Raw genomic sequence first — 20,861 nt, 5'->3', positions numbered from 1 at the left:
ACAACTGTCTGTAACTCCAGTCCGAGGGGATTCAACAGCCTCTTCTGTCTTTTAGAGAAAGACTGACTAGATGGCTCAGGTTCAATGGGTAAAGGTACCTGGCTGTACAAGCCATCCCCAGAGCTCCACACACATATATCATGCACATACATACACAGAGTAATTAACAAAACTAAAGCTTTTTAAAAATCTAGGTGTGGCACATCCTGTAATGCCAGCACTTGGGAGATGAGGCAGGAAAATCTCAGGCTGTGTAGAAAGACTGACTAGATGGCTCAGGTTCAATGGGTAAAGGTACCTGGCTGTACAAGCCATCCCCAGAGCTCCACACACATATATCATGCACATACATACACAGAGTAATTAACAAAACTAAAGCTTTTTAAAAATCTAGGTGTGGCACATCCTGTAATGCCAGCACTTGGGAGATGAGGCAGGAAAATCTCAGGCTGTGTATTTGACAGTAAACCTTGTCTCAAAGAACATGCATACACAAATAACTAGATGTCCTTGATTCCATTTTCTTTATCACTCTGAGCAAGTCCTATCTCCATCTTACTTTCAAAATACCCCAAAGCACAGATGGTAACACTCACCAGCCCCATTTCTGCTGCCTTAGTCCTATCCCCCATCACATCACACCTGAAACTGCCACAAAAATATCCTCTTGTGTCCTTGCTTCTCCGGAAGCCTGCTCTCTGCAATAACTCTCCACACAGCAGTGATCTCTTCAAAACGCAAAGTGGGTCATTAAAAAGGAATTAATATGGAAGTGGGAAGGGGGACCACTGGAAGGGGACAGTAGGGGATGGGGCAGAGAATCAACCAAATCTGAGTGTACAAAAACACCATAAGGAAACCTGTCACATAGTAAAATGGATCCTGCCAATCCTCTCCCAATCACCTTTGCTCCATGATCCCCCACTGCTTAAGATAAAACCCACTCCAGTCTGATTTATGAACACCATACTTTATCTTTCCAGCTCCCTCCAGCCTTACCTTTACCATCTCCTTTGTTTGGGCCTTTTCCTTCACTAAACTCGGCAAGCTCTTTAGCGGGACTTTGCAGATTCCTCCATCAGGAAGCTTTTGCAAAAGCATCACTTGGGGTTTTCAGGTCTCACTCAACATGTAAGCTCAGGACAGGACTTACCTGACAATCCTATCTAAAGCAGTCGCCATTCCTCTACCCCATATCCCCAAATTTAAGCATCTATTAGCACTTACCTTTTTTAGTCTTTCATTGCAAGTTCCATAAAATCTATCTTGTTCCCCACCTAGAACAGTTCCTGACAAAGAGTATGTATGTGTTCAGTACAGAGTTGTAGGAAGAAGCCCAGCCTGGTGGTGCACGTCTTTAATCCCAAACTCGAGAGGCAGAGGTAGGTGGATCTCTGTGAGTTTGAGGCCAGCCTGGTCTATATAGGGAGTTCCAGGTCAGCTGAGGCTATAGAGAGCCCCTGTCTCAAAAAGAAAAAGTTATAGTAAGAAGGAATGGATACGTTTATTAGATAGTTTTTAAATAATCCAGCTCCAGCTGGGAATACATTTATTGAATGCTTATTAAATAATCCAGCTCCAGCCAGGCATGGTGGCACATGCCTTCAATTCCAGCACTCTACATAGTGAGTTCCAGGCCAGCTGGGGCTACAGGGAGATACTGTCTCAAAAAAAGACCAAATCATCATCATCATCATCATCATCATCATCATCATCCAGTTCCAAACTAGGAACACCAAAATGGGCTTTCTCAGCTTCCAACCACTGAAAACTCTAGTTATATTTTGACTTAGAAACAGGTTCCAGTCAAAATAGACAAGAATGACAGATGACAGTAAGAACAGAGAAAAGGAGTTATCTCTAGATCTGAAACTCTTCCCAAGGTTATGACTAGTCTCTAATCTCCAGAGCATACACAGCACTGAAAACAGATTTACCATTAAGCACAGAGGAGAAAACCATTATAGGAACCTGGCTCACAGGTGGGCTGTTTCCCCTCCTCTTAGCATCTCACCAGCAAAATCATTCCAGCAGCTGCCCTGTAATGCTTAGGGGGGGTGAAATGAAATTTACAAATTCATACCAACTTCTGTGATATGGCAAAAATATTTATTAAAATAACTTTTCAAGTTTGAACTTTATTGGTGGGCATCCCTCTAATTCAAGTTCATCCTGGATAAATGAGAGAGTGTTCTATAATGGATATAGAGTGATGCCAAAGCCCACAGGGTAGCACAGTGGAAGAAGTGGAATTCTCCAGGGTCTTAGACGATTTGAAGTGGCACCTTAGGTGATCTGAAAAAGTAAATGTTCATGGTTCTCCTTTTGGTTCAAAATTATAGTAGTCTGGTTACCATCACTGTTTTAAGAGGTAGAGCATACACCCACTTTCCAACAGTTGATTCCTGGTCAGCAGCTCTCAACAGATTCTCTTATTTTATCCCATCAGCCTTTGGTGATGACCAGATCTCTCTGCAGCCCAGAAAGCAAGACTTCTTGTACACCAATCACTACTTGAGATCCATGAACCGGATATCCATGATGAGAAGGAAGTTCTTGGGCAGTGGGCGGGGAGCGGGAGACAGGACAGTAAACACTTGATGTTCCAGGTCCACACTGGTCACCACAATGAAGCCAGCCACACTTGTCTCAGAGAGGTTCTCCTCTGTCCCCTCAGCCGTGCTGACGCTCAGTAGATGGTGCACCATATCTCGGCCAGGGGTGACAGGTACTAACTTGAGCTGATTGTCTTCCTGAGACATGCCTAAAGGCAAACAGGAGTCAGGGATGGTAGGTGCCCCAACTTTGTAGATCTTCACATCTGAAAACTTGACATTGAAAGCATGGGGATAGAAACAGCCTCGGAATCCATAGAAGTACTCCCGGATCCGCTCATCCCTACATTCCCGCCGGAAGTCCTTGGTGCGTTCCACCACACCCCCTGATTTAGGAAGCAACACAGTGCGTACAAAGTGCGGCAGATCCCGTTTCAGTTCATTGTACAGTCTTTCTTGATCCAGAACCACAACGACATCCACCTCAAAAGCTGAAGCTGCATGCACCAAAGCCTGGTAACCAGAGCCCTTGACCCAGCCACAGGTGTTAATGACACAGCCACTTACAGATGCCCTTCTGTTCACTTCACACCTTTGGTTGAACACATCTGCTAAACGTGATGTAATCTGGAAAAGAATCAAAATGAGAACAAAGACCCAGCAGATAAACCCATGACTATTTTGTCTCTCTTTAGAACTAAAATGGGGTGCTGTAGGGCTGGGGAGCCAACCCAGGCCTTAGCACATGCTTGGCAAGTGTTCTGAACAAAACCCCCTAGCTCCCCAATTTTTTGTTTTGTTTTTGTCTTTTTAAAAATATTTTATTTATGTGTATGAATGTATGTGTATTGCCTGCATGTGTGCAAGTGCACCGTGTACTGCAATACACAGAGGTCAGAAGAAAGCATTGGATCCCCTGCAACTGGAGTTATGGACGGTTGTTTGCCTCCATGTGGGTGGGAGCTGGGAATCGAACCTAGGTCCTCTGCAAGTGCAGTTAGTGCTCTCAACCAATGAGCCATCTCTCCAGTCCCCTGTTTTTCTCTTTTTTTTTTTTTTTTTTTTTTTTTTTTTTTTTAAAAAAGGAATCAATCGTTTTTTGAAACAGGGTCTCCCTGTAGCCCCAGCTGGCCTGGAACCTGCTATGGAGACCAGGTTAGCCTCACTCTCAAAGAGACCCACCTACTTCTGTCTCTCCAGTGCTGGGATTAAAGTTGTGTTCTGCCATGCCCGGCAGTTGTTACTATTTTATGAAACATGGTCTTGGTACATAATCCAGGCTAGCCTCAAACCCCTCATCCATCTGCCTCAGCTTTCCAAGCGCTAGAATTACAGGGGTGAGCCACAACACCCAGCTCAAAATTTGCTGCGGTTTAAACCCCATTAACACGGATTTAATTTTGTTATTTCTATCTATTTTATCTCCTAAATGGAAATTTAATAAATTAGAATAAGAATAGGGTCACTAAAATGTTTAGCAATCTGAAGCTGACTTACTTTTGAACTCTCTCTTCTGAAATCATGTGGCAGTAATACTACTGGAACAGAACTGGTTAAATTCAGACAGCAAAATGTACACTTTTAAGTAGCAAATTCCCCCACACTTCCTGATTATAACCTCCCTTCCCACCACCCATCTTAGCTCAAGTCTGACCTTGTTATAAAGTTTGATGTTGGTGCCTGGGGTGGTGGAGCCAAAATGATATACCAGAGGGGCCTGGATAGAGAAACCTTCTTCTACATCTGCTGGCCTCTCAATGTAGAGGGCCCCCATAGTGCCCGGGATTGACACAGAGCCCTGGCCCACGTCCAGTTCCACATAGGTAGGACGGCGGCCCAATCGCACTGCATAGTTGAGTAATAGTCGGCACACTGTGGACTTGCCCACATCGGTGGGACCCACTACCATCACTCGGGGGCCTCTCTCTTCCTCCTTTTCTGCTTGCCTCCTCATCTGCTCCAAGGCTGTGTGAGTGTTGAGATAAAGCAACATAGGGGTATCCTTAGAGACATAAGCCACCTCCGTCCGGCCACTCAATTGCAGGGAACAGCCATGCCAAGTAAAAACAGCCACCTTGGCACCAGCATCAAAGGTGAATTTCTTGTTTCGGGTCAGCTCTGTGCCAAAGATCTCTGCCATGCCAGCCAACAACTCCAACTGAACTGACTGGGATGCCTCCACCTCAAAGCGCAGTTCTGTTTCTCGCTCTAGTTCAAATTTAGTCGTTGGCTTCTTGTCATCATTGGCTTCCTCGCCCATCTTTTCCATAGAGCTGCTGTGCCGAGAATGAAAACAAAACATTAGATCAAATCATAAGTCAGGCCACAGTTCAAAACCTCCAGTGGAGCTTCCTTCAGCTTGCTTTCTCTGCATAGTTCTTTTTTAAAAAAATATTAGCCAGGCGTGGTGGCACACACCTTTAGTCCCAGCACTTAGTAGGCAGAGGCAGGAAGAGCTCTGTGAATTCAAGGCCAGCGTGGTCTATGTGTATGGGTGTTTTGCTTACATGTATGTAAGCGCAACATGTGGGTGCATTGCCCCACAAAGGCCAGAAGTGGATGTCAGATCCCCTGGAACTGGAGTTACAGGTGGTTGTTAGCCACCATGTGGATACTGGGAATCGAACCAGGGTCCTGCTGAAAAACAACAGCAAGTATTCTTAGCTGCCGAATCATCCCTCCCACCCTCCCTCTGCATAGTTCTTACCACCTGTTTTACTATGTATTTGTTTGCTGCTTGTCTTCCCTGTAAATAGAAGGTAGGGGTATTTTTGTTTGATCTCTAGTACCCAGAATAGTAAAGTACCTCAATAAATAACATTAGGTGAATGAGCCACTCAGACATAATGAGAAAACTCCCTGCAGATTAACAGGAGACTGGATTGCATCTTCGGACCTCCCATCATCATTATTGGTATTTGAAAAGAAAGCAACGGATGCCCACGCCCCAACTAACAAGAAAAGGGCCTCTGAATGGGATGCCAATTAGAGGACGTCAGGTTTGGACTCTGATAACAGCTGCAGGCCTGACCCCTGGGACTTCTAGTACAGCTACAAACCAATCACTTAACCTCAGAACTTATTCCTCAAGCTGCCAACTCGGGGCACTTACCCTCCCTCACACACAAGCCTGTTCTGGGGATAATAGATCGTGGGAGGTAAAAAAGAAGCATTTCCTAAGTTAGAAAACACCAAAGAAACGTGAATTATTAGATTCTGAACCACATCTCTACGTCCTGCATTTGTGCCTGTCACCCCGACACCGAAACGTGCCCAGGCCTTGCGGAGGCGACCTTTGAGTCCTTAACCCTCTTACCTCACCTACACAGCCACAAGCCCTAGATCAGGTTCTTCTGGAACAGAACCTCAGCCGAGACACACTCTCCGCTCACCTAGAGACCCGCCGGAAAGCAAACGCGATTCCGCTCTTGCGCGGTGGGTGGAGGCGGGGCCCCGCAGTGCCTCCTGGAATATGTAGTTAGGGTTAGGACGGGTGAGCGCGCGCGCCGCCGCTCAGCCTTCTGGGAGTTGTAGTTTGGGTATTGTGCTGGTGACCCGTGGAGGTGGGCAGAGCTGTCATTGTGCGCAGTGCGGGGAGGGGGCGGGGGGGGCGGAGTGGGAGGCGTGGCCATTGCTCCCCCCGCGCGAGGGGCGGAGACACGGCCTGGACTTCGGGGACTGGGTCTCGCCCCATCTACTGTCCAGGAAAGCGAAGGGTGGACAGAAAGGGAGGGGATGCAATGTGTGGGTGTTCGGCGTTCCTGGACCACAAGCCAGGAAGTGGGGAAATTAGCAAAACCCGGGTTGGGCAGGAAGAGTGCAGGAAAACAGCCGGCCAGAGGTACGCAGAGCTGACATCCTTCACCTGACTGCTTGACATAGCACTCCAAAAACATCTTTTTCATTCTTTCTGGTTTCTTTTATTCTGGTTTCACTGTGCAGCTAGCTTAGGCTAGACAACTCCGGACTTAGATGATTCTCTTGCCTCAGCCTCCCGACTGTTGGAATTTACGGACGTGAGCCGCCAAGCCGAGCTAAATTTTTTTTCTTTAATAAAAGAACAAAAGGCCACGGACTTCCTGCATTTACCCTATAAATCAGTCATTATCCAATAGCCTCTCCCACTGAGTGGAGACTGTTTTCTTACTTAAATCTGACAGTTATACAAGATCAATCATTTACCCCACTGCCAACAGGTTCGGCCACATCTGTAATCCACTTTTCATGAGCTTGGTCTTTGGAATCTTGAATTGTTTGCTCACTGGCTCTACTTCAGGTAAATCATAGGCTACCTGTTCCTGAGACATCTCTTGTCTGTAAAATGGGGATAATAACAGTACCCGACCTCTTAAAGTTGTTTTGAAGATTGGATGGGATGATATATGTAAAGCGCTAAGCACAATGCCTATAATATAGAAAGTATCTGATGTTCGCTTTTAAGTTTTTATTATAGGCTTGAGATCTTAACAATATCATCCATTTATACTTTACATTTTTCTGCATTCTTTCAGGTATCTTGATTCACAACACCCTGCAAAGTCAGCTGTATCATCTCCAATTCCATTTATGGAGGAGACTAAGAGGCACTTGCCAAAGCATTCCAGTTACTAGCAGAAGTGGTTTCTTTGATGGCTAATTTCAATTGTCAACTTGACTGGATTAAAATACCTAGTGCATTAATGAGGCACAACTTTTGATGTGTCCGTGAAAGTGTTTCTAAGAGATTTAACTAAAGACTCATCCTGAATATTGGCAGCACCTTCCCCATGGACTGGGGTCCTGGATTGAATAAAACTAGGAAAAGGAAAAAGCCAGTTGAGCACCAGGCATTCCCCTCTCTGTTTCCTCATCTGTTCAGGTGTGAGCTTGTTCTCCTCACCACAGTTGAAAGCCATTTCCATTGCCATGCCTTCCCCTCTCTGATGGACTCTAGACCTCCTGAACCATGTGTTAAAATAAACCCTTCGTCTTTTCTTTGTCTTTTGTTAGGTATTTGATCACATTGATGAGAAAAGTTATGAAAACACTCAAACCAAGAGCATGGGAGACTGAATTCATTTATAATAATGGCAAACGATTATATAGTGTTAGATGTTAGGTACTGTACTATGTCTTGTATAAAAATAAATTCATTTAATCCCAGTGAGACTCTTGTGCTGTAGTTAGGATAATTGTCATTTCCGTTTTACAGTCTCCCCCTACCCCCTCTGTTAACAGGTAAGTACTTTTTCCATCCCAGCCCACCTGGTGAACTCAGACTGAGACACCTGGGATGCTTCCCCCGCCCTTCTCCTGCTGCTCCTACTTAGCACTCCTTTTCAGACAGGCCACACCTTGCCTCTCACAATTTTCTTTGGAGATTTACTTTATTATTTCATTCATCATGTATGCATTCGTTCTTCAGTTAACTATTAGCTAGATACACTGATTTATTTTTATCATCCTTCAGAATTTCAGCTCTAGACTTCCATTTGCAAACTTCCAGCCTCCCAGAATGAATTTATCCTTGCCTTTTTCCATGTAACTCAGCTTCTAAGTCTGTTTCTTTACCTTCATGATCTACCTCGAGGCAATGCCTTCCAATTATTTGAAGGTCATTTTTATTAGGCTATTGTATAACCATCTCAAGTTGAATTCAGAAAGAACCCTCTCCTCCCTTTTACACTGCTCTCCACTCTGCTTCTTAAACACAGGAAAAGGACACAACATTTAAAGCATCTGTGCTTGCCCACACACTCTCTTCTCACTTTTGGTCTCATCAGGCACTCTTGTCATCTCCACCCCACCCCCAAATCATTCTGTCCTCATGTGTCTTTCTCCTTTTCCTCTCCAGCTAAATCCTTGATCATTTTGTTCCTTGATTTAAATTCATGAATAGCCTTTTTGCTCCCAAACATTAAATCCATGCCCTAAGAACTAGTTACCTTTCTTTTTCCCTCAAGACTGGATCCTCAAATTCATCTTTATATTTTTCTTTTCTTTTTCAAAATTATATTGTTGTATGAGAGATGATGACATGTGTATATGCAGGTTCTTGTGCCAAGGTGCACACGTGGAAGCTAGAGGACAATTTTGTGGAGTTGGTTCTGTCTTTTCACCTTTACATGAGTCCTGAATGGGAATAAAGCTTAGGTTGCCAGGTTTTTGCAGCAAGTGCCATTACCCAATGAACCATCTCATCAGCTCCTATATTTCCTTTCTTATTGGTTTCCCAGACAAGATTCTTTCCTCTCCTCTCTCCTCCTCCCCCTACCGACCCCCCCAATTTTGTTGTTGGTGGTGGGTTTTTTGTTTTTGGCAGAATCTCCTGTAGCCTTGAACTCCTGATCCTCCTGTCACCACCTCAGGGGTGTAGGGGTTACAGGCATATGCCACCATGCCCCATGTCCTGTTTTTGTTTTGTTTTGATTTTGTTTTGTTTTGTTTTGTTTTTGGTCTTTTTGAGACAAGGTCTCCCTGTAGCCCCAGTTGGCCTGGAACTCACTATGTAGACGAGGCTGGCCTTGAGCTCACAGAGATTCGCCCACCTCTGCCTCCCAAGTGTTTGTTGAGACAGTGTCTCACATTGCAGCCCAGGTTGAACTGACTCTTACTATGTAGCTCAAGTTGTCCTCTAATTCATAGCAATTGTCCTGCCTCAACTTCATAAGTGCTAGTAATACAGGCTTGCACCATGACAGACTTTTTCTCCCTCCTTTACCCAGCTCCTCATTTTCAAACCACTAGTGCTATCCGTCAAGACATGCATTGTTTTCAGAATTTACCTAAACCCCAGAAGATATTCAAAATTCCTTTTTTTTCTTACCCAGCTAGCAATACCTCCCAATGCCCCTTTTCCAGGCCTTAACCCCTCACCCTCGCATGAGAAGAGAAACAAATCAACTGTTAAACTGCCTTTTAGAAGTCTCCAACGACTTGCATTTCCTGAATGTTAGCCTCTGATAAGAACTGGGACTTTTATTTTGGAGGATATATTCTGGGCTCACAGACTTTAGTGTCATACACACTATGGCATGAGAAGTGTTCTGGGTCAGATGAATTTTAACTTGAAGCTGATTTTTTTAAAAAAAAAGTCAGGCATGGTAGCCCATGCCTTTAGTCCCAGCACTTGGGAGGCAGGTGGATCTCTGTGAGTTCAAGGCAAGCCTGGTCTACATAGTGAGTTCCAGGCCAGCTGGAGCTATAGGAAGATCCTGTCTCTTAAGAAGGCAAAAAAAAAAAGGGGGGGGGGGATATACTTTCTCCAAAAAACACAAAGTTGACATTTTATCACCTGAAACATAAAAAAAAATTAATGGGTTTATGCGTAATAAGAGTTTATTTTTTTATGGAGCTCAAGCTGGCCTTGAGTTTTAATTCCTCCTGCCTCAGCATCCCAAGTGAGGAATGCTGTTTTGAAATAACAGTAACTCATAATGAAGCTTGTAATTTGAATGCTAACTTTAAATTTAAAAAAAAATCAAAAAGGGGGCCGGGCGTGGTGGTGCACGCCTTTAATCCCAGCACTCAGGAGGCAGAGGCAGGTGGATCTCTGTGAGTTAAGGCCAGCTGGGGCTACAGGGAGACCCTGTCTCAAAAAGACCACCCCCCAAAAAAAATCAAAAAGGAAAGAGCATTACTGTTCACTTAGTGCCCATGTTGTGCCAGGCACTTTGTGAGCCCAGTTTGCCATCCATGACAATTATCTATCCTTGTTTCCCCTGCGTCAGAGCTGGTGTCACAGCCGAAGTGGAGAAATGTATCATGTTGAGTGAAAGCGAGTGTGTGCACTTCCTGGATTTCTGTATCCATGGCTCACTTCACCAGCCTTGCTGTCTCCTTTATCCAACCCTGCTACCCTTACTCCATCCTTGCCCACCCGGTCCTTCCCTCAGGTTCTATCTTCTTGGCCACACAGCCTTACTCCTTAATAACCTACCTTGCCCACTGCCAGCACCAACACCCCTAAGTCATCCCTCTGCCCCCACTCCCTAGCATCACTACCCAAGTCTTGTCCCTTGATGTCTGCCCCCTCCCTTCCTCCCAACCCGCCTCCTGTGTCTCCCAGCCCTGCTCTGACGTGGGAGGTGAGGGGGGTGGGGGGATGGATGAGTCACAGTGTTATGATGCAGTTCCACAACACACAGCCACATTCACCCACAGACCGAGGTACAGAACAAGAGGCAACCTCTGGCCCCCCAGCAGCTGTCCAGCGTTGCAGCCCCAGTCCTCAGCCCCTCAACTACCCTCCCCCCAATCCCATCCCCTTCCCAGTTGAAGGAGCCGAATGAGAAGAGAGAAGAGTGAGCAGAGAGAGTGAGAGATAGATAGACGGAGATCTCTGGAACAGACCTCAAGGTGAGGGGGCAGCCCTTCTCCAAATGAATTTTTTCCCCTTTGCAAATTTCCTCCTCCTGCTGCGTGTGGCTTTCTCCCCTTTTGCAAAAGCATTATTCATCCCTTTGTCCTCCCTTCCCCCTCCCCGCTGCTCCGCTTTCTCTCTCTCTCTCTCTCTCTCTCTCTCTCTCTCCCTCTCCCTCTCCCTCTCCCTCTCTCTCCCCTCCTCCATCCCTCTCCAAGCTCTGACGATTCTCGCACTTATTTCCCGGCAACTTTGGCTGCAGCATCAGACATCACTGTTTATTGTTTTTGCAGCGGGTGCAGACCCCCAACGCCGCCCTGGGAGCTAGCTGCGCTGCTAATTATTTGGACCATACCATACTGAAAATGCTAGTCCAGGGGGAGGCGGAACCTCAGAGCAAATGAGAACATCCATTGTGAGCACGCTTCCCCCTCCCCTTTTTTTCTCCCTGGGATGCAAGGGATTCGCACCTGGTTCCTTGAGCCTCCGCCTCTCACCGCTCTGTCAGCTGCCTGTTCTCCCCGCTGCCAACCCTTCAGCTCCCCCCCCCGCCCCCCAGTCCAGTCCCATCTCACGTCAGGGAAGCGTCCTCGTCCCCGCGCTCGGCTCACCTTTGTTCCCCCACCCCCGATCATCTGCCTGATTTTCTTATGATCAGAGATGGGAAAAGAAATGACCCCAACTCTCTCTTCTGTGGGTTTTGGTTTTTTTGTTTTTGTTTTTTGGCCTTTTTTGCAGCTTCTCCTGGACTGGACAGGGAAGCAAGGGATAGGGAGGGAGGCGTGTCGGAGGGATGGGGCTGGGGAAAGAGCGGAAGAGAGCTGGGGCAGGGGTCAAAGTTGGCATCCTGGTCCTAGAGGCGTTGTGTCAAGGAGGTAGGCGTTGAGGGGAACTCGAAAGCAAAGTTGAAGGCAGACCATTGAAGGAAATGCTGAACTGTAGTCTCCCAGCAAGGAGGGCCAGAAGCCAATGTCATCCTGAATTCAGCCCAAGGTCTTCTGAGGACCAGAAACTGAAGATGGTCTTACTCAAGGGGTTGTGTGGAAAGACTGCCTGGCAGCCCTTGGAGAAAACAGAACAGTCAGGGCTCCTGTGGCCACCACAGAGGACAGACTGAGAACAGCCCGTCTGTCCTGGCAATTGGAGCCATACTGCCTCCCTCCTCTGCTCGGTGGTTTTGCATCATCAGAGCACTAAGCTGTACCACCCACCACAGCATGAGACCCCACAACATAGAAGGCAACACTTCACCTGCTTATCAGAGCTAACAGAAGACATCTCCCTCCTAATCCTCTGCCTGCAGCACCCTCAGCCACATACAGGGCTGGAGAGAGTAGATACCAGCATCTCAGGATTCCTAACCAGAACCTGGCAATTATTTAATCTTCAGTTGACAGTCAAGGCTGTTTGCCTCACCTCAGGGGAGGAAAAAAACAAACAACAAAAAAACATTTTTCTGCCTTGTGCCCCAAAGCCCAGCTTTTAAAAAACAAGGAATCCCCTTACTTTGCTGGTTCCTGTTGATGCCACTCTTACACTATCCCACATAGCCCTGAACAGTCCAGGAGTTTCCCCACTGGTCCACTTATCAGACTTGATAGAGAAAAGATAGTTTTTCTCCTAGGGCTGGGTGCCTAAGTATTTAACTCGGGGCCAGTGTAACAATAAGTAAATAGTAAAGAGACCAAGGGACCCAGAGGCTAGAAGACAGCAAGTGCTCCCTCTAGGCCTGGATACATAACCCAGGATGCAGGATCCCAGCCCAGCCAAGCTTGAGGTCTGCGTTGCTGAAGAAGCTATCTGTGAAGTTCTGTGAAGTGCCAGAATGCAGGACCCAGTCTCAGAAGAGAAATGAACAGGGTGTGCAAACCTACCTACCTGTTCCCACTTTCTTTCCTCCCAAAATGTGGACCAAATTGCATTGCAAGTGGAGACCATGGAAGAAAAATGTCAATACCCAACTTTTTAAGGGTCTTGAGCCCCAGAGCCTACATGTTAGGGTGCAGTCCCTCACAGAACTGGACCAGAGGACCTTTGCAGGAGAGGCTGCCCCCATGACAGCATCCGTGCCAGCAAGATGCTCTCAGTGGAAAATGGAGGCAGCTACTGCCTCTGGAGAGACCCATACCAACTCCCTGGCCAAGGCACAAGAAGCCTGGAAGCACTGCCAGCGCAGAATGGGACTCCAGGGGACAGACAAGCAGTGTTACTGGAGGCCGAGGAGGGTTGATGGGGAAGGTAGGGGTACAGGTGAGCTGAACCCCACCTTCTCCAACCGCTCTGGAGCCGCTCCTCGTGAGGTCACAGCTCCCCTGACGAACCTTCCCTTCTTGTCAGGTGACTTCCATTTCTATCTGCTTCTCGTCTGGGGGGGCCCTGTCCGGGCAGCCCCCCCACACTTCTTCTGCCCTGAAACACGGCTCTAGCCAACCTGCTCCGCTGCTTCACCTGCGACCGTCTCTGTGGGGGCTGCACGGCGCCAGCCCCTCCAGCCCGCCAGGGCATCGTCCTCCAGCCCGTCATGCCCAGCTGTGACCCCGGCCCGGCCCCCGCCTGTCTACCCGCCAAGACTTTCCGCAGCTACCTGCCCCGCTGCCACCGCACTTACAGCTGCGTCCACTGTCGTGCGCACTTGGCCAAACACGATGAGCTTATTTCCAAGGTAACGCTGAAGTCGGGGCCCGCCGCTCCCCCAGTCTTCCACTCAAGGCTTGCCCGAACAAAGCAACAAGATCCGAGGTCTCCCCATCCCCAGCTGGGATTCAGGCAGTGGGGCTGAGGGATACCCGGTGGTCACTGTCTGTCCTGTCTCCACAGTCCTTCCAAGGGAGCCATGGCCGGGCCTACCTGTTTAACTCCGTGTGAGTCCACCTCTTTCTTTGTGTGCACTTGTGCTTGTATGTGCCAACAGCTTTCCTCTGTGGAAAATGGGGGCGTACCATCAGAAGGATCTGGTACCTTTGGCTTTACTTCATTGTATGCAAAAGGGTTCATAAAAACAGTCTGCAGTTTTGTGGGGAGAAAGGCCCAGGCACTAATCCTAAAGGGGTGGATTGCTGAAGACAGGGCCTTCTAGTTTTCTCTAGGTAGAAATCTTTCTGGGCTGGTTGGGGGCTGGACTGACAGAAGCACCTACTGGGTGCTGGGTCCTTCCTGTTTCCTGAGACAGGGTCAACGTGGGTTGTGGACCTGCTGAACAGCGCCTCCTGCTCACAGGACTCCACTCGGTAGCTGACATTTTCTGCGAAAGCTGCAAGACCACATTGGGCTGGAAATATGTAAGTTCTTGAAGAGGGCCACTTTCCAGACAGTCCCATGGCCCTCCAAATGCAATGTCCACATGCTGCATCTTTCCCTGAGTGGTCCAAACAAGGAGTTGGGGACTGGGCTGGTCTAGGTGGAAATAGGGGAGCATGGAGGGAGATACTTTTTCCCATGTTCACTGTTTCACTCCCCACCAGGAACAAGCTTTTGAGACAAGCCAGAAGTACAAAGAAGGGAAGTACATCATTGAAATGTCACACATGGTGAAGGACAACGGCTGGGACTGAGGGGCTCAGGCAGGCTGTGCCCCTCCTCCGCATGCCCCACCCTACTCACACCTGCCCCCTGGCCCTGCCGAGCAGTCCACACCAGCATGAGTACTACCCACCCCTGGGAAAAACTGGCTCCAACCGATACCTCCCTCCCCTACCACAGCACTACCAGGCCCCTACAGGGGCCTGGGATACCCCAGGGGTGGCCAAGGCTCAGGAGTGGTTAGCAGTCAGGGAAATACAGAATCAGGGGAAGGAGGTTATGGCACTTAAGATAGTGATGGCAGGGCCTGAACTCAGGCAGACTAGACCAGAGGAGTTACCAGATTTTGATCCTCCCTTTTCTGAGCGAACAAGCCAAACCCTGGATGGCGGGGCTAGTAGACTCTAGGCCAGAGACTAGCAGTGGCTTAGTTTAGAATGAAATTTCTGTCTCAGACATCAGGGGCCCAGAGTCTGTGGGTGAAGATTCCCCACTCCCATTTGTGGTAAAAGCACTGGGGGTGGAAGGGAACAGGAAGGAAAAATCTAAGCCCCAGACCCTGGGAAGTCAGTCACAGGGGTTTCCATTTCACTCCACTGTTTACCTTGGCACTAAAGAGGCACTTTTGCGTATCTAACCTTTGCCATTGGGTGGGGTGGGGAAAGCTGCCCTAAAACAGCCCCCACCCCCAGCTGGCTGCTGCCAGAGCGAGCAGTGCTTGCGGGCATTCCCCATGGCCCAGACGCTGCTCCCTGGGACCCAGTCCCCTGGAGGAGAGGTGGATCAACAGTGCTGCGGGACCAGTCCTTCCCGTAGCCGCCACCAGCGAACGAAACTTTTGTATGATACAAAGTGTTTGGGTCTATTTTTAATAAAAAGAGAAAAACAACCAAGGCGCAGTCCTGGCCTTCCTTCCTTAGGTACCAAGTACTGTGCCCAGTGTGCACAGCAGCAGGTGGCCTTTCATAGACCACTAGGGGGCAGCAGTTGCTTTGTCTATGTCAAGATCCTTCACCTGTTTTCACCAGGGGTGAACATCCCAGTGAACCAAGAGGCACTTCCATGAGCTATTCCAGCAGGAGCCTCCAACTTTCTCCTCGGGATCTCCACTTTTTGCTTGGATTCAGGATGAGAGCTGGTATAAGCTAATTCCACAGTCAAGTGTTTTCTTGTGTCACCTTGGGTTTTTGGCCTGGTTCTAGAATGTTTTAGTCAGCGCATGGACACTTAAAAAGGTAAAATAAAAATTTATGGGTTCAAGATACTACTGGCAGTTGAACCAAAGTGGAAAATTGCTTAAAATCATAGCATCAATGCAGCAGTGTGATGTAAGGGGCATGAGGGGGCAGTGATGTGAAATTCCCAATTTGGGACTGCCCAGAAACTATGGGGAAGATTGTGCTTACTGTAATAATCACCTTTTACAAGTTTATTCTTATTTCTAGATCAGTTCGTTTGCATTGCAAATATTTATAGAGCACCTATTACTTGCCAGGCATTGTGTTAAATTCCAGGAATGCATAGTGAGCAAGGCAGCTGTGGTCTGACTTCTAGGAGCTTTCAGTCTAGTGGCAGGAAAAGAATAACCAGGTAATCCCAATAGATAAGAGATCTAGGCATGGAGACAGAGGAACAGCAAAGACAGAAGTCAGGGAAGGCTTCACAGAAGAGGGACTATGATGAAAAGCTGAGTATATAAGGAGCAGGACCAGGGAGAGCAATTCAAACAGAACTGTTAATGACCTAAACTTGGGTAATTTGAAGAAACTGTGTTTTCCTGTGGCTGGAATAGAGGTGCAAGTGGATAAGACATAAAAGATTAAAAACAGGAGAAATGGGCTGGGCTACAAACCCTAGACAATCTAGATCTTATCCTAAGGGCACTGAGGAAGCATTTTGGGGAAAAAAAACAAAACAAAACAAAACAAAACTATGTTACTTTGAAACAAGATCCTTATATAGCCCAAGGTGGCCTTTCAACTTGCCAAGACTTTGAAGGAGATCCTCTCACCTCCACCTCCCAAGTGCTGGGATCACACCCAGGGACTTGTACACACTATGGAAACACTCTACCACCTAACCCGCATTCTTAGCCCCAAACTCTTAAACTAACCAACCAACCAAGTTAAGTGGCATCACCAAATGGCTAGTTTGTGCCCCAACATAAAACTCAAATAATTTTAATTGACTGACATAAGGGATATCCTGGAGCTATCTGTGCCATTTCAAATGCCAACCTTCAACATCAGAATGGAGAAACTGTGTGGGGCAGGAGAGCTGGAAGACAGAGGTGAGAGAAAAGCAAATTTGAGCAAGAAACATCCATATTTCAGTTGCTGCTTGCCCAGTGACTAATGTCAATACCCTCAATCTCTAGCAGAGACTCAACTTCATCCCTCGGCCCCAAGATTAACCGCCTTCTTAAGGGAGCTTCCCACAACATGCCCTCTCTACTGTAATGATTTTTAAGGAAGACCTTTAGGAAAAGGAGAAGACCCCTGTGAGAGACAGACTGGCTGTGTTAAGTATGAGAAGACACATTGTGTGGGCCTGGCTCAAGGGATAATATTCACTTTTTTTTTTTTGAGACAGGGTCTTATTATGTAGCCCTGGCTGGCTTAGAACTCACCAGGTAGGCCAGGCTGGCCTCCAACTCAGAGATCCAACTGCCTCCTGGGATTAAAGGTATGCACCACCACCACACCCAGCATATTTAACCTTCTAAGATCACATAAGCAGTGCTGTCCAAATCTTGGGTGCTCAGGCTAGACCTGCTTCAAAAAGACATCACTATTCAGTGATATGATCAGAAGGGGTCATGCTGAATACTGCAAATGAAGTGGACGAGACCTCCTTTCCATGCAAACTGAGAGGCAGCAAGGAGCCAGATGGAGAATACCAGGGGTACCAAGGCCTGGTAACTGTCCTTTTGTTAGCCCTTTTCCTTTCCTGTGTGCCTCTTTTTCTTCAGGTCGTTCCTGGACCTTACAATGATTCCACCCAACCTCACCCACTCACCATTCCCCACATTTATCCTTAAAAACTTAAGACTTCAGATGATACCCATGCACAACCAGCAGGGGGCATCAAAACCTTCCACCCCTCAGTTCAGATCACCCTGTGAAAGAACCTACTTAATCTCTCCAGTCAAGTCTACAGAAAGATGGGCACCCTCCTGTTGGACTCAGGACAGTTATATTTAATGTAGTTCTACAGCCTTAGCTTGAACTTCCCTAGTCCTCCCTCAGTTTTCTCATCTAACAAATGAGGATGCTACCTGCCAAGAAGTTATTAGGGCTCACAATGATACAATCTCTAGTCCATGAGAGATACACATTAAATGCCTCCATAAATCCAAGCTATCAGAATGATTACTACCAGAGGCTTTCTGAATTCCCACCAGAGAAGCTGATTGGTGCTCAGATGGGAGAAACAGTGACACTGAGGAGACAGCCGGCGCTGGGTAGCACTACAAGGCCAATGCCCTTTTAACATTGCACTGCTCGTTACAGGTGCAGACAGTAGCACAATGTGAAAAGAGCTCCGGCCAGCAGCAAACACATGCCGGCCCTGCCTCCACACCTCTTCTCCCAGTCCCTGGCCCATTCAGCTCACAGCCTTCCTTCTCTTCCACCTTCCTTCCCAGCAGAGATCCGTTTTTGAGGGGTGGTGGAACAGGGCCCAATAAGGCCGCCTAAGGGATTGCAAGTGTTTGATACATACAGAGGTCGCATTTCTACCAGTCCCTTTCAGAAAAGAACCGCTTAGAACCCTCTCCTCTTCTCCAGTCTAAAGCTGTCCTTTTATCTTTTGATAAAGGAACCTTGCTGATCTCAAGGTGATCTTAGATAAACCTCCAGGACCAGAGAGTGGAAGAATGTAGTTACAGTAGAAGAGAGAAGTTTCTGGACCTGGAGTGCAAGTAGCTGAAGCCCCAGGCTAACTATATTTGCTTTTTGAGGTCTTAAAAGAAATGGTCAGTGATTCCAGCTCTTAGACTGAGTTAAGGACAAGCTTTCACTGGTAGTGGGATTAGAAGCCAAGTTTCCTGTCCAAACCCCTGACCCATTATGGAATCTTCACTCCCATCTCGATGCTCCTTCAGCCCTTAAACCATCCTCATCTCATCCTAGTTTAACCGCCTCAATCACAGGGCCTCTACCCAAAGTCAGGTGACCCTGGAAAGACACTTGGAAAACCAAAGGCTTGGAGGCGTGCAGAGCTCTTCAGTCATATCCCAACTACTGCCCCTATAACTACAGCTCTGACAGTGCATCCCAAAGGGGCAGAGGTCGAGGAGTGATGACTGCTCAGGGGCAGAATGATCCACTGAGACCAAGGAGCAGCTTCAGGGATACTACCCTCCTCCCCAAGCAGGAAAAATGGAGGACTGAATTCCAGTTGGGAGCTCTTCCTCTGGGCTTCCCCCTCCACCCCCTCAGGAAGAGGTTCTCTACCGCCTTTCCAGGCAGAGTTTGTTCCTGTAATCTGCAAACACGGGGCCCTGCCCCACAGTTTGCACAGTTCCAATGGACGGAAACCAAGGCCTCGCTAGGGTCAGTCGCCAGGACACTCTGCTCTTGGAGTTGGGCAAGCCAGTTGGGAACTAGATCAGGCCAACATGGGGCAGAGAAGCAAAGACAAGGCTGCCCAGTAAGCTTCAAGGTAGCCAAAGATTCTTCCCCAAGGAGTTCCCAGATCTTTCCTTAGGGAGTGAAGGGCCTGGGACACTGAGCCCCTCAGAGCTCAAAACCCAACTCATTTCTGAGAAGGGGGCCCTGCGATTTACCAGCCAGCAGGACCCCTCCCCCACCTTGAGCCTAAGAGCCATCCCCCACCTCCTTCCAGAAGCGAGTGTAGAGGCAGAGGAGGAAATGGGGGAGGGGAGGCTCTGGCTCAAGTTCTCTCCACTCCCCCTCCTCATTGGCCACCATCTTCCGGCCCCTGCCCGCCAGAGCAGCAAGGATGGGGCCCAGCCTGTGGAAAGGAGAGAAAGGGCAGGTGGGGGGTTAGCTGGAGCAGCAGGGGCAGGGGGCTGGCTCCAACTGTCTCTCCCCTCCCTCCCCCGCCTGCCTGCAGACATGGCGACGGGAGGAGGAGGCCTGGAGGGTCCTGAAAGCCCTGTTCTGTGAATGAGATGAGAGGGGCAGCTGGGGAGTGTGGGTGAGGGGCGCTCTCCCTCGACACCCAACTGTGCCCCCACACACGCCTCAAGGCTGGACCACACACACTGGCGCGCACAAACTCAGCCATACTTACTGCATAACTCACCCCCTACTTCACACTCACCCCCCCAACTGGAAGGTGGGGGCACGGTTACCCGCTTTCTCGCACCCCACAGTTACTAGCCAGAGCCAGCCTCACACCTCTGCAGCCGGTGGGGCTCACCCCATAAGTTCTGGAGGTGCAGAACTCCCTGCCATACTTCAGCCCCTCGATGGTCCGGAACACACCCGCCAAGTCCCCTGCGCCCCCACACCCTCTCAAGCCCAGGCATAGGCAGATGGCCCAGCCTCGGAGCCCCTCACCCTCTTCCCACCACGCCCCCCCATTGGAAAAAAGACAGTGAGGCCGCCTAGGAAAGACACGCCTGACGCTCCCCAGATAGTGTTTCGAAAGAAAATAAATAGAGATGCCTAACGGATGCAGAATGAGGGGGGAAAGCCGAGGAGAGAAAGAGCCCGGAGCAGCCCCTCCCCTCACCGAGAGAAGAAATCCGAAAAGCAGCGAGCTCGCGGTACCTACACATCGCTCTTCTTGGGTTCCTCTGCCCGCCACCTCCTTCTTCCCGGGCTCTTTCTCTGCCCTTCCCTCCCTCTCGGCTCCCCTTCCTGGCCTCGCTCCCCCTTCTCCAGCCCTCTCGCACCCCGCTGGTCCCTCTCCCCCTGGCCGGGCCTGGGGTCCCCAGCGGTCGCCCCTCCACCCGCCGGCGGGGACCGAGGCTCTGGGACGGCTGGTTGCGGCGCTCCTCTCCTCTGCTGAGCTGGCTCTTCCCCCCTCGCCCCCTTTCTCCTTCCACACTCCCTGCCGTCCATCTTGAATACTTGGGATTCTTGAATGGAGTGAGCAGGATCCGCTCCCCCAGGCTCCCATTGGCTGTGGGTTAACCCTTTTGAAACGAGATCCTCCCTCCGATTGGCTGCCAGGCTCCCCTCTTCTCCCCCAACCCCCATCCTCTCCGCCTCTCTACAGCGCGCGAGGTCAGGGCGCTCCTGGGCGCCCCTTCCCCTGGCCTCTCGCCTCCTATTTCCCCCCAACTCCAGCACGCCTCTCTCCCCGCTCTTTTCCATCACTCCCCCCCCCCACACACACACAGTCAGACTCTGAAGACCCCAGGTGAAGGCGGATCCAATTCCCGCCAAATGCAACCCCAGGGCTGGCCTGGTAGAAACCGTTTCTCAGATGGCCCTTGTGCTGGACTTGGAGACCTAGGAAAGATGCACCGG

General features: G+C 48.9%; 2 protein-coding genes and 1 long non-coding RNA gene across 9 annotated transcripts; 2 read left to right on the top strand and 1 right to left on the bottom strand.

Moving 5' to 3' along the window:
• Positions 1-2,092: 2,092 nt before the first annotated feature.
• On the bottom strand, positions 2,093-5,985 carry Clp1 (cleavage and polyadenylation factor I subunit 1). Of its 6 annotated transcripts, none has more exons than XM_017798931.2 (3): positions 5,877-5,985; positions 4,210-4,828; positions 2,093-3,182 (listed from the first exon to the last, which is right to left on the bottom strand). In XM_017798931.2, the coding sequence occupies exons 2-3, from the start codon at positions 4,822-4,824 to the stop codon at positions 2,511-2,513; spliced, it is 1,287 nt and encodes a 428-aa protein (XP_017654420.1). In that variant the 5' UTR covers positions 4,825-4,828; positions 5,877-5,985; the 3' UTR covers positions 2,093-2,510. The 6 variants fall into 6 exon arrangements, with proteins under 6 accessions (XP_017654420.1, XP_008834377.1, XP_008834374.1 ...); XM_008836155.2 differs by having other exon boundaries at positions 4,210-4,831; positions 5,948-5,984; XM_008836152.2 differs by having other exon boundaries at positions 4,210-4,831; positions 5,872-5,979.
• Positions 5,986-6,225: 240 nt separating this feature from the next.
• On the top strand, positions 6,226-7,653 carry LOC115070893. Its single transcript, XR_003849996.1, has 3 exons — positions 6,226-6,396; positions 6,752-6,831; positions 7,067-7,653. It is a non-coding gene; the product is annotated as an uncharacterized LOC115070893 (long non-coding RNA).
• Positions 7,654-10,647: 2,994 nt separating this feature from the next.
• On the top strand, positions 10,648-15,304 carry Ypel4 (yippee like 4). 2 transcript variants are annotated; one of them, XM_008836157.3, is made up of 6 exons: positions 10,648-10,892; positions 11,190-11,311; positions 13,234-13,558; positions 13,714-13,757; positions 14,066-14,174; positions 14,358-15,304. In XM_008836157.3, the coding sequence occupies exons 3-6, from the start codon at positions 13,418-13,420 to the stop codon at positions 14,445-14,447; spliced, it is 384 nt and encodes a 127-aa protein (XP_008834379.1). In that variant the 5' UTR covers positions 10,648-10,892; positions 11,190-11,311; positions 13,234-13,417; the 3' UTR covers positions 14,448-15,304. The 2 variants fall into 2 exon arrangements, with proteins under 2 accessions (XP_008834379.1, XP_008834378.1); XM_008836156.3 differs by lacking the exon at positions 11,190-11,311.
• The last annotated feature ends 5,557 nt before the right edge of the window (positions 15,305-20,861 follow it).

This window comes from Nannospalax galili, unplaced genomic scaffold, assembly GCF_000622305.1.
Source record: "Nannospalax galili isolate Female #2095 unplaced genomic scaffold, S.galili_v1.0 scaffold337, whole genome shotgun sequence".
Lineage (NCBI taxonomy): Eukaryota > Metazoa > Chordata > Mammalia > Rodentia > Spalacidae > Nannospalax > Nannospalax galili.
This window is presented reverse-complemented; position numbering and strand designations above follow the sequence as displayed.

What these genes read in the sequence shown, in the direction of transcription:
- Clp1 (XM_017798931.2), bottom strand. Translation starts at nt 4,824, where the DNA reads ATGGAAAAGATGGGCGAGGAAGCCAATGATGACAAGAAGCCAACGACT. An exon ending in ACATCAAACTTTATAACAAG is followed by an intron (nt 3,183 to 4,209) that starts GTCAGACTTGAG and finishes ATTCTTTTCCAG; the next exon opens with ATTACATCACGTTTAGCAGA.
- Ypel4 (XM_008836156.3), top strand. Translation starts at nt 13,418, where the DNA reads ATGCCCAGCTGTGACCCCGGCCCGGCCCCCGCCTGTCTACCCGCCAAG. An exon ending in ACGATGAGCTTATTTCCAAG is followed by an intron (nt 13,559 to 13,713) that starts GTAACGCTGAAG and finishes CTGTCTCCACAG; the next exon opens with TCCTTCCAAGGGAGCCATGG. An exon ending in GCCTACCTGTTTAACTCCGT is followed by an intron (nt 13,758 to 14,065) that starts GTGAGTCCACCT and finishes TTCCTGAGACAG; the next exon opens with GGTCAACGTGGGTTGTGGAC.